Source organism: Geotrypetes seraphini, chromosome 4 (genome assembly GCF_902459505.1).
Source record: "Geotrypetes seraphini chromosome 4, aGeoSer1.1, whole genome shotgun sequence".
Lineage (NCBI taxonomy): Eukaryota > Metazoa > Chordata > Amphibia > Gymnophiona > Dermophiidae > Geotrypetes > Geotrypetes seraphini.
In genome coordinates, this window is record NC_047087.1 from 23,438,595 (window position 1) to 23,451,063 (window position 12,469).

General features: G+C 43.2%; 1 protein-coding gene across 3 annotated transcripts in view; it reads right to left on the reverse strand.

Annotated features, from left to right (window-relative positions):
• The window catches only part of CDYL2 (chromodomain Y like 2), a 79,935-nt gene that overhangs the window by 24,396 nt on the left and 43,070 nt on the right, over positions 1 to 12,469 (reverse strand). For all 3 annotated transcript variants that reach the window (XM_033940117.1, XM_033940115.1, XM_033940116.1), the window contains one exon: positions 2,178 to 2,395. In XM_033940117.1, the coding sequence (XP_033796008.1) occupies positions 2,178 to 2,372 (195 nt within the window). In that variant the 5' untranslated portion in view covers positions 2,373 to 2,395. The remainder of the gene's footprint in view (positions 1 to 2,177; positions 2,396 to 12,469) is intronic.

Consider the following 12,469-nt stretch of genomic DNA (forward strand, 5'->3'; position numbering starts at 1 on the left):
TTTTGTATTATTTTAAGTCTTGCTAGTTCTTTCTTGGCGACTGTCAAGTAGATAACATTACAGTAATCGAGAAGTATATAAAACTTTTCTTTCTGCTGGTAATGGGTAAAATTAAGCCCACGTATAACCACTGGGCAGGTTATGACATGTGGCCAAGGGGTCGCCTGAACTAGGTTTCCTTTCATGCGAACTGAGGGAGCTCAGCTCAGAGCAAGCTGGTGGGCCCCGATTATATAGGGTGAACGTAAGGCAGGATGTGTCAGGCTTCAGATCGCTGTATCCAGCTTTCGCTTTTCAAGAACATTGTATTGCACTCCTACAAATACAGATTTAATCTAAGCAAAACATAAATGGGAGCATTCCTTTGCAGTGTTACCTTCTATGGGTCAGGCTATAACTGCTGACTATTCTGTATTTGGGCTGTGTTTCCAGTTTTACCTCCGGTTCTTTGTTGCCCTGCCTGTCCTCGACCAAAGTTCTGCCCCCCCACCAAGATGACTCACAGTTTTGACACCAGTTGTTGATCTGCCTGTTCCAGACCGAAGTTCCGGCCTTCTAGGGCGAAGCACAGTTTTGTCACTTGTTCTTTGTTGCTCTGCTTGTCCCAGACCAAAGCTCCGCCCCCTAAGGCGATGCAGTTTTGCCACTGGTTCTTTGTTGCCCTGCCTGTCCCAGACCAAAGCTCCGCCCCCTAAGGCGATGCAGTTTTGCCACTGGTTCTTTGTTGCCCTGCCTTTCCCAGACCAAAGCTCCGCCCCCTAAGGCGATGCACAGTTTTGCCACTGGTTCTTTGTTTCTCTGCCTGTCTTGGACTGAAGCTCCGCCCTTAAGTGATGCACAGTTCTGCCACTGGTTCTTTGTTGCCCTGCCTGACCCAGACCAAAGCTCCTCCCCCTAAGGAGATGCACAGTTTTGCCACCAGTTCTTTGTTGCCCTGCCTGTCCCAGACTGAAGCTCTGCCCCCTAAGGTGATGCACAGTTTTGCCACTGGTTCTTTGTTGCTCTGCCTGTCCCAGACCAAAGCTCCGCCCCCTAAGGCGATACATAGTTTTACCACTGGTTCTTTGTTGCCCTGCCTGTCCCAGACCAAAGCTCTGCCCCCTAAGGCGATGCGCAGTTTTGCCACTGGTTCTTTGTTGCCCTGCCTGTCCCAGACCGAAGCTCCTCCCCCTAAGGCGATGCAGTTTGCCACCAGTTCTTTGTTGCCCTGCCTGTCCCAGACTGAAGCTCCGCCCCCTAAGGCGATACAGTTTTGCCACCGGTTCTTTGTTGCCCTGCCTGTCCCAGACTGAAGCTCCGCCCCCTAAGGAGATGCGCAGTTTTGCCACTGGTTCTTTGTTGCCCTGCCTGTCCCGGACCGAAGCTCTGGCCACTAATGTGGTCACACATGGTCGACGTTGGACCCGGAAAAAAGTATTTTAAAGCACATAATAGCTGCAACTGTCTCTTTAACTGACGTGGGTTACGTTATAACTGCTGACTATTCTGTATTTGTGTTGCGTTTCCAAAGATTTGCCACCGGTTCTTTGTTGCCCTGCCTCCTGGGCGAGCTCCTTTGGGCGACTCCAGGGCGATGAGCATTCGCTACCTTTCAAAGGCCAGTACTCGGCTACCCACTTTCAACTTATTTATTTAGCCAATTTTCTAGCCCGTTCTTCTAGAAGAGCCCAGAACGGGTTACAATTTTACATACATAGTGGAAAGATAGCAACAAAGTTACAAATTCACACATAGCAGATATGCAGAACAACCCAATTGAAAGGATGAATGGCAACTGTGAGATAATTCCTTTCTGCTGCGTGTAGGATTGAATACATGTTAAGGGAATTAAGAACCAAACATTGCACTTAACTGATACTTTCACCTGTGAATGTTTAGATTTTTTTTTTTTTTTTTAGCACATGTATATTACTGCTGCCAAGTTGGCAACACTCAATTTTTCTGGCCATACCATGCCCGTAATGCGCAGTCTTTAAAACTGTGTCTACAGTCGATCTACATGTATAAGGAGCAGCTTTCCTAAAATCACTGTTTATATGCATGCACAGGGCACGCAAAAATGCCATGCAAACCTCTTATAATGACCTCACACATCACTCATTAGGTCCATTTATATTTGGTTTCATTCTTTGCCGTTTCAGGTCCCGTTTTACATTTCTACGTGGCTACGTGCTTACCTCGGGCGTCAACGCGTTGTTATCCGACGTCTGGCTTGAAAGCAGTATGTGCGTAAAACCGTCTTCCTTCCTTACCACGATGTCTCGGAATCGGCAGTTGCCCTCGTTCTGCCGGACGCTGTACCTCAGTCTTTTATCAAATACGTAATCTTTTACCACTTCCAGTTTTCGTTTCACAGGGCTGTGCGAATTCATCCCTCCATTAGGCAGCGATGAATCTTTTGGGATGAAAAAATAGCATCGGTGACTATACAGATACAGTATATAAATGTTTGCGTTTTGGGGGTAATTTTATACGGTTCGATATTTAAAGCAATTGAACGAGCCAGAAACAGCTCCTGGACCAGTTAAATCAGTGGTCTCAAACTCAAAGCCTTTGCAGGGCCACATTTTGGATTTGTAGGTCCTTGGAGGGCCTCAGAAAAAATAATTAATGTCTTATTAAAGAAATGACAATTTTGCATGAGGTAAAACTCTTTATAGTTTATAAATCTTTGCTTTTGGCTAAGTCTTAATAATAATATTGTAATTTATAGCTAAAGAGACATATGATCAAGAAACTCTTTTATTTTACTTTTGTGATTATGATAAACATACCGAGGGCCTCTAAATAGTACCTGGCGGGCCACCAGTATGAGAACACTTCTATAGGCTAAGGCTCTTTATACCTGCATTGTGATGTCATAGAACTTTATGTTGGCTGATAAAGGCCAAATGGCTCATCCAGAGCATCCACTATCTCCTCCTCTCCCTATTGGCTAAGGCTTGTAACATTTGCATCTCCTCCTCCTATAGGCTAGGGCTCTTTACACCTGCATTGTGATGTCATAGAACTTTATGTTGGCTGATAAAGGCCAAATGGCTCATCCAGAGCATCCACTATCTCCTCCTCTCCCTATTGGCTAAGGCTTTTAACATTTGCATCTCCTCTTCCTATAGGCCAGTGGTCTCAAACTCAAACCCTTGGCAGGGCCACATTTTGGATTTGTAGGTACTTGGAGGGCCTCAGAAAAAATAGTTAATGTCTTATTAAAGAAATGACAATTTTGTATGAGGTAAAACTCTTTATAGTTTATAAATCTTTCCTTTTGGCTAAGTGTTAATAATGATATTGTAATTTATAGCTAAAGAGACATGTGATCGAGAAAATGTTTTATTTTACTTTTGTGATTATGATAAACATACTGAGGGCCTGAAAATAGTACCTGGCGGGCCGCATGTGGCCCCCGGGCCGCGTGTTTGAGACCACTGAGTTAAATTGCTTGTTCAGGGCTCTTTGCTAATATTCAGCGGCACTTAACCAGTGACTCTGAATATCATCCTAGACTGCTAAACTCATAGCCTGCTATTTTGTGTGCAGTCCATGGGCGGAGTCGGCACTTACGCGGTTAAGTGCCAAGATTCAGCACTTAGGGCCAGCTTCTATTGTAGGTGCCGCTCAGCATGGCCATCAATTAAATCTCTAGGTGCTATTTACAGAATCACGCCTCGCGGTGCCTAAGCGGACTTAGGCGTTGCTAGGTATCCTAAAGGTAGGCGCTGCTACGTCAACCAGGTTTTCAGTGGTCTAATTTACTGGCACCTATCTAGGACGCCTAGCAATGCCTCACGCAACCATACCTAGTCTCCTACTTTCCAGGTAGGTGTCGTTAGGCGCCAGAAGGCGCCTTCACTTAAGTGTTGATAGGCGCTGCGTGGAATTCTACACCTAACTTTTAATTTCAGTTTTTTTGTGAGGTGTTTTTTTTTTTTAGTAACTATTAAATTAGCTCAGTCAATTACCACGTCATTTAAGCTAATTGATTTAATTTTGGTTAGGTGCAGATTTTTAGGTTAGGCATCGCTGGGCAGCCCTTAACCGCCTAAGTTTAGCGGTAAGTGCTGAACACTGCACGGACCTGCACAAAAGAGAGCCGGCTGCATACAACTGAATATTTAATGCCGGTGCCTGGACATGGTCTGGCATTGAAAACCTGTGAGCAACACTGGGCAGCCGGTTAAACAAATATTCATCATCGCCAACTGAAAAACGACGCCGTAATATGTACAAGGCTACATGTGTGCATAAATGGCTTGTTCTAAAAGACCGACCAGAGTAAAGGATGGCTGATGACATGACGGAGCAGACTTTGACGGCAATGATGTACAGGGATGGAGTGTGGGTGGCCTTCACAAGTACACGCATAGATGTTAAAATTAAATTCTTTATTCATTTTCAAACTTAGAATAAGTGTGATAAATGTTGAAACCAATTAACAATAAATACATCACTTAATAACCATCAATGATACAAATCATAAACTCTTATCACTCCCCTTCCCACCCTTTCCTAATATATGATCAAATATCTTATAGAATATGTAATAATAAAAATAACCCCCTTCCCCCCCACTACTAAACTTGTAAATTTAAGGGAAATAAACTCATCTAATCAGTACAATACAAGAGAGGATGTTAAAATATACTAATTTACGCATGAAGGCATGAATGTCCACGCCAGGAAGGTAGCCATGATTTCTGCCGCTTAAGCTAGTATTTTATAAATAGTAACTTAAAAGTCCTAAACTAGCGGTCTTTAGTAATGTTTAAGCTGGGGCCACTTTGGATTCTAACGAGCTGAAGGAGAGCCACCAAATATCTTCCCATGCAATGCCACGACACTGCTGATCAGTGTGTGTTAGTGACATCTATACCCACCAGCTCACCTTCAAACTTCATTATTTATTTCCTTATTCAATTTTCTATACCGTTCTCCCAAGGGAGCTCAAAACGGTTTCCATGAATTTATTCCAGTACTCAAGCATTTTTCCCTCACAATCTATCTAGTGTACCTGGGGCCATAGGGGGCTTAGGTGACTTGACCAGGGTCACGAGAAGCAGCATGGGTTTGAACCCACAAGCTCAAGGTGCTCAAGGAGGCTGAAGCTTTAACCACTGCGCAACTTTAGAAATCAAAGTGTAGCAAAAGTGAGCCACGTATAGGACAATCAAGCCGTTGTGACATCACTGATGAGACTGGCTATTAGGCATTGGTGGAATGAGGCATTATGATGTCACAATACCAGCTCTGGTTATCAGAGGCTGAAAATGTTCACACTATTTATTTGTTCATTTTTCTATACCGTTCTCCCAAGGGAGTTCAGAATGGTTTACATGAATTTATTCAGGTACTTAAACATTTTTCTCTGCCTGTCCCATTGGGCTCACAATCCATCTAATGTACCTGGGGCAATGGGGGGGGCGGGGGGGGGGGGGGGGATAAAGTGATGACCAGGGTCACAAGAAGCAGCGTGGGCTTGAACCCACAAGCTCAGGGTGCTGAGGCTATAGCTTTAACCCCTGCACCACACACGCTTCATTAGAGGGTAGTCTTAAGGTTGTGAGAATTTCCAAATGCATTCTCATATTGAGAAATGCCTTTTCCTTCAAGCATGTGGCTCTTCCCCCATCTACTTTCTGAAACTGATCCTGCATAGAGAGACAGAGTAGCAGAAACAAACCCAGGAAGATGATGGGGTCCTCCCCAGAGGTCTCTGAGGGCAACCACTGGCCCCCGGACCTTGCACTGAACACTGTCCTAAACAGTGGAGGAACAATCAGCGATGCATTATGAAAATATCCCAGTGCTCTTCTTATTTATACACAAAGAATACGATATACTTAATTTAGGGCTCCTTTTACTAAGCTGCGATAGTGTTTTTAGCGTGTAAATTACCGCGTGCACTAAACCTGCGCTACGCAGCTAGAACTAACACCAGCTCAATGCTGGCGTTAGTGTCTAGTGCGCGCGGCTATTCTACGTGTGCCAAAATCGCTATCACAGATTAGTAAAGGGAGCCCTTAAATATCCTTGAAAAATTTTTTTGGGACCAGTCGCCAGTAGCTAATCGCCCAGAAAATCTCAACAGGTGAATCTCATGGCCACCAAACATCATCATTAGTCCATAAATATTTATTTAAAAATGCATATAGATAAATACAGAAATATCATCCATGTGGAATTTTTTTTTAATATATCTTTATTAATTTTTCAGTCTAAACACAGTGCATAGAGGAATACATACAAGTAATTTGAAAAACAGCACTTACATCCATCAATAAACACATGAGAAACCATTTTCTCCCCCCTCCCACCCACCCTAATTCCAATTTATTCAATTAAACCATACAATAGTACATACATGTAATTAATAAACAAATCCTAATATAATAACCCTCTCCCTCCCACCCACCCCCCTTCCCTGGATGTGCAAATCAAACCAGTAATAGGGGAATAAACCATTAATTAAAATTAATAAAATTGGTCAACGGTCCCCACGTCAGTTTAAACAACTTACTATTAACCATTAGTTCAAAATTCATTTTCTCGTATTTATAACACAAGCATAATGAATTCCACCCAAAAGTGAAATTTAGGGTTCTTTTTACTAAGATGTGCTAGCGGTCTTAGCGCTCGCTAGATGCTAACGCCTCCATTGAGCTGGCATTAGTTTCTCCGTGTAGAGTGGGGGTTAGCGCGCGCTAATCTGCAGTACGCGCTAAAAATGCTACCGCAGCTTAGTAAAAGGAGCCCTTAATCTATCAAAATTCTTCCAATTTTTAGTGACCATTTGCATGGCTACCCCAGTCATTATACCAAGTAATCCAGAACTTGGAGGCGAGGAGGATGGCAGTTTGAGTGCAGAGCTCCTCTCCCTGGACATTCTCACTAAAGATTTTATAACTATTTAATCCCTTCAGTTTAACTAAAGTGATTTCAGATGGCTTCAAGAAAACAACTTACATTGGATACTGTATTTGCTACAGATGGAAAAAGTAAAAGACCAAAACCAAACCCTGTAACACCATCTAACACCATTCCAGCAGGGGAGAGCCGACGAAGCAGGGCTGCAGTCCGGCCATCGGACCAACGGTCGGCTCGGGGGCCCGTTCAAGCTGGACTTCAGTTTTGGCTGTTTTGATTTTATTTTCATTTCTTTTTAGTTTATGATATATTTTTTAATCTCACTTATTTTGTTTTATTTTATCATTCAAATTTCATTTAAATTTCCCCAGAATTCTATTGCTTCAACGGTTCTCCCTCTGCATCTATTCTTCTCTCCCCTCTTTTTAACCTTTCAAATTCCTTTAGATCATTGTAATCTTATTAGTATGTTTATTTTCTTATTTTTCTCCTCTATCTCTATTTTCTTTCTTTATTACTCTTCTAATTGTCATTTTTCCTGGTACTTTAGTTAGATTGTGAGCCTTCGGGACAGTTAGGGAATTTCTAAGTGCCTATCTTACTTATAATTTTAATGCACCAGTATATTCATTGTAACCCGTTCTGGGCTCTTTTGGGAGGACGGGCTAAAAAATCGAATAAATAAATTAAAATAAATAATCTGATTTTATGTTTATCCATTGGAGGTGTAGGAGATAACAATGTCCCACACATTACCACTTCATACGACAGCGGAATCAGTCTCCAGAATCAAATTAATATGTCTCCATACAGATTTCCAAAAGTTAAGTACACTTCTCCCTCCGTATTCGCGGTTTCGATTATTCACGGGTTTTAGCTTGCTGGCTCCTCTCCCCAAATTACATCAGCTTGCACAGAGAAATCGCCGATTCCAAGCGTTTACAGAGAAAAATCGCTGGTTCCCGGCACTTTCTTCACCGTGTGTTGCCTCTCCTCAGGAACAGGCCAAATCTCCCTCCATATTATTTGCGGTTTCACCATATTCACGATGTTTTTTAACAGAAAACAGCAAATAACATATAAAAAAGTTATTTGCGGTTTTTCCGTATTTGCGGTTCTGTTAATCCCCCATCACAGCGAATACGGAGGGAGAAGTGTATCAAAGAACAATAGAACAACAAATGATCCAGTGTCCCTACATCAAGATGACAGTGCCAGCATCTATTAGACTTGGAACAGTCCAACTTTTGTAAATGAACAGGGGGGTCCAAAAACTTCTATGTAACAAATGAAACCATGTTTGTCTCTTAGATGCTGATGCTGCACATCTCATCCTCCAAGTCCAAATCCGTGGCCATTGAGTAGCAGAAATCTGCTGCTTAATCTCAATGCTCCAAATGTCTCTCAAGCTTGTTTTTGGTTTTTTATTCATATAGTCAGATATGAGTTTATATCACTTGGCTGCCTGATGCCCTAGCAAATCTGTCTGGACATCCATGTGGAATTAACACAGTAAGAGTCCTGAAGTCATCATGCCGTTATACAGATCCATGGTGAGGCCTCACTTGGAGTATTGTGTTCAATTCTGGAGACCACACTACTGTAAGGACATGCTGAGGGTCGAGTCGGTTCAGTGAATGGCCACCAGGATGGTCTTGGGGCTCAAGGATCTAACGTATGAAGAAAGACTAAAAAAATTGCGGCTGTACTCACTTGAGGAACGAAGAGAGAGGGGAGACATGATTGAAACGTTTAAGTACATCACGGGTTGCATCGAGTCGGAAGATGATATCTTCTGTCTCGTGAGACCCTCGACCACCAGAGGGCATCCACTGAAAATCAGGGGAGGGAAGTTTCATAGCGACTCCAGAAAGTACTTCTTCACCGAAAGAGTGGTGGATCAGTGGAACAGACTCCCACTGCAGGTGATTGAGGCCAGCAACGTGACGGATTTTAAGAGAAAATGGGATGCTCTCGTGGGATCTTTGAGGGAGTAAATTCAGAGGGGCGGATACTTGGCAGGGGCAGACTCGATGGGCTATGGCCCTTTTCTGCCACCATTTTCTATGTTTCTATGTAATGAAAAGAACATATCTTGTAGAGGCTGTTTAATGCATCTAGAGAAGAACTGCGATGAAGGACTACAAAGGGACCTGAACAAACTGAGTGAATGGGCAAATAAATGGCAAATGAGCTTCAATGTAGAGAAATGCAAAGTTTTGCACATAGGGAAAGGAAACCCGATGTACAACTACACGATGGGAGGGATGGTATTGGGGGGTAAGCAACCTAGAAAAGGACTTGGGGGTTTTGGTGGGCAAAACAATGAAGCCGGAGGCACAATGCGCAGCAGCCTCAAAGAAGGCGAACAGAATGTTGGGCATTACCAAAAAGGGAATCACTACCAGAACCAAAGAAGTTATCCTGCCGCTATATTGGGCGATGGTGCACCCGCATCTGGAATACTGCATTCATTACTGGTCACTGCACCTTAAGAAGGATATGGCGATACTCGAGAGGGTCCAGAGAAGAGCAACAAGAATGATAAAGGGCATGGAAAACCTTTCATATGCTGAAAGGCTGGAGAAGCTGGGGCTCTTTTCTCTGGAAAAGCGGAGACTTAGAGGGGACATGATAGAAACTTACAAGGGTAAAGAGAAGGTAGAGAGGGGCAGATTCTTCAGACTGGTGGGGGAAACAAGAACAAGAGGGCACTCAAAAAAATTGAAGGGAGACAGATTCAGAACAAATGCTAGGAAGTTCTTCTTCACTCAGAGGGTGGTGGATACCTGGAATGCGCTTCCAGAGGAGGTGGTTGAGCAGACTACGATTTTGGGTTTCAAAAAGGGGTTGGACAAGTTCCTGAAGGAAAAGGGGATTGAAGGGTATAATTAGAGGGGTACTATACAGTATAAAATGTATTAATAAAGGATCACTTACAGGTCATTGACCTGGGGGACCGCCGCGGGAGCGGACTGCTGTGCACGATGGACCTATGGTCTGACTCGGCAGAGGCAATGCTTATGTGCTTAAGGAGAATTATTGCCCTGATGCAGAAGTCGAAATGTAGCTATGTCGGTAGTGGCTCTCTTATTTATTTCACCACAAGATACTTAAGTTCTTTTCAACGCAAATAAATAAGGATAATGAACCGTTAGTCAATAATTGGCTGTTAATTCTTGACATTAATTAATTTGGATTTGTACACAGATCTGCCTGCATGTGATTCTATAATGATCCACCCCCAAATCCTCTCATATGCAACCCTAAAGAGGGCATGGCTACTAAAGAGGCATGAGCGGGTCAGGGGCGTTCACAAAATATATGTGCAGTGCAGCGTTCAACAGGTGAATCTCTTGGTCACCAAATATCATCATCGGTCTATAAGTATTTATTTTTTAAAATGCTTATAGATAAATACAGAAATACCTTCCACGAGAATTAACACAACAGTGAAAAGGACTTTAAGGAAATTCTCGAAGCTGCCGATGAAAATATTCCACCTTTTTCACAGATTTATTATTTACCGTCTAAGCCGATGGAGGGCCAGAAACGAACAGAGCAAGATATTGCTCCTTTGAACCTTTCAGCTATCTTGTCGACACCAGACACCGAATTAGCAAAGACTTCAACATTAATTGCTGCTGTGGTGTGGGCACCAGATAAGATCTGGACATTGAAGGGTGGATTCTAGTAATGGCGCCAACATCGGCAGACGTCTCTAATAGCGGCACCGACTGCATGTCCATCATGCGTAGGCGCTGTTAAGAGAATTGAGGTTTACATCTAACGTAGGCACCGGCAATGTGGGCCAGGGTTTTGTAGACCTACGTTAACGGTGCCCAAGGTTGCCGAGAATCACAGTACCTAAGATCATTTCCGGCCTATTTTGGCCATAGGTGCCACATAGCATCCTTTTTTGGAGGCGCCTACATTTTTTTATAAAAATGACTTTTTAATTGGTTTTAAATGATGTGGTCAATTACCGCTCCGATTAACACCAATTAAAGTGACTAACCCCCTCCTTTTACAAAACCGTAGCGCAGTTTTTAGTGTCAGCTGCGGTGGCAACAGCTCAGACACTGATAGGGGGGGTGGTTAAGTTAGGCAGTGGTAGGGTGCTTACCACCACCTAACTTATGGTGCTGTTAAAGAATATGTCCCTGAGAATGTACTTAAAAAAAAAGAATAAATCTTTATTGGGTTAAAATATGGAACTCCCTTGTGGGCCAAATACGAAATTGTCGTGAAAAGGGCACGTTTAGGAAACTTCTTAAGACGCAATTATTTGTAGATGCCTTTTTCTAGTTAATAACTGCCCTCTCTGGCAAAGTTGATGAAGAATTCATGACCTTTTTAAATATGGTCTCTCGAGACTACGACGGGAACTCCCCGCAGCCATTTTGTACGAGTGATCTGCACAGGGCAGGAACGTAGGAAGAGCTAGACCACCAAATAAGCTACGGGGAGGTCCAGGATGCAGCGTTTCGTTTTAAAAAAAAAAAAGGTTCGGGATGCCGGGGGGAAGGTAGGGGTGAGTCAGAGCCGGCCCAAAAGTTAGTTGAAAATTTTCACTATTCACGGGCCAGCTCTGCCCCTAACCCCGTGAATATTGAGAGAGAAGTGTAATTCACCAGATTCTCAACCAACTCCACGTAGTGTTCAGCCTTGTGATTGCCCAGGAAGCCCCAAACCACTGCGACAAAGCTGTTCCAAGCCTCTTTCTCCTTCCTGGATGCCATCTAAAACAATGCAGATATGTTACCACTTAGGCAGCTGGAACTGATCTGAGCCGGTGAGCTTAAGATCTCTATAGTTATACTGTACTACTATTTATATTGATGGACGGTTCTAGAAAATTCTTGAGGTTACTCTAAGTGGTCCTTTTACCAAGGCCCATGGCCAAAATTAGCACAGCAGGAGCCAACACTGATTTTGGCCCATGGCAATTCAGAAATGATCCCGGGTCAAAAAAGAATGTCTCATAGGCGTATCTGCTGAGAGGCAGGTTTTTGCCCACACGTGCTGTGCTAACAGCATTTTCTGAGAAGCCCTTACCATCTGCCTTTTTGCAGGTGGTAAAGGCTCCTGAGCTAATCCAATGGTAACAAGTACTATGTGCTTTTATCACAGTGTGCCAGTGCTTTGTGGGTATGCACGCCCACAACACGCCCCTTCCTTTGCTCAGAGCCATGGTAAGCCTTTCCACCTGAATTGCCAAGCGATAAATCTTTTTTCAACTGTGGTACTGTTTGCCACCCAACAACAATACCTTACTGCAATTTAGTCAAAAAAGGACCCTAAGTTTACTCAGCTTGGAATCAATCTAGAATGTTCTCCAAAAATGTCAATGTCCTGCTCACAAAAGCAAAGTCTGAGGGGAACGATAGCCATTTTCTATACTTTGTGGCATAGGCAATTAAGAAAGAACACTTATTACACAGGAACAAAATAAATAAAATTTTGTTACATAGTGTTATATTTTTATATTTTTAATTGGGATAAATTTCCTTTATTGAGGAAGTACTAGGCACTTCGATCCCTAAGACCATGCAGTGCTGTCTGTTGAATAAGGGGCCAGACGCCCTGCCTCTGAAACATCAGAAAT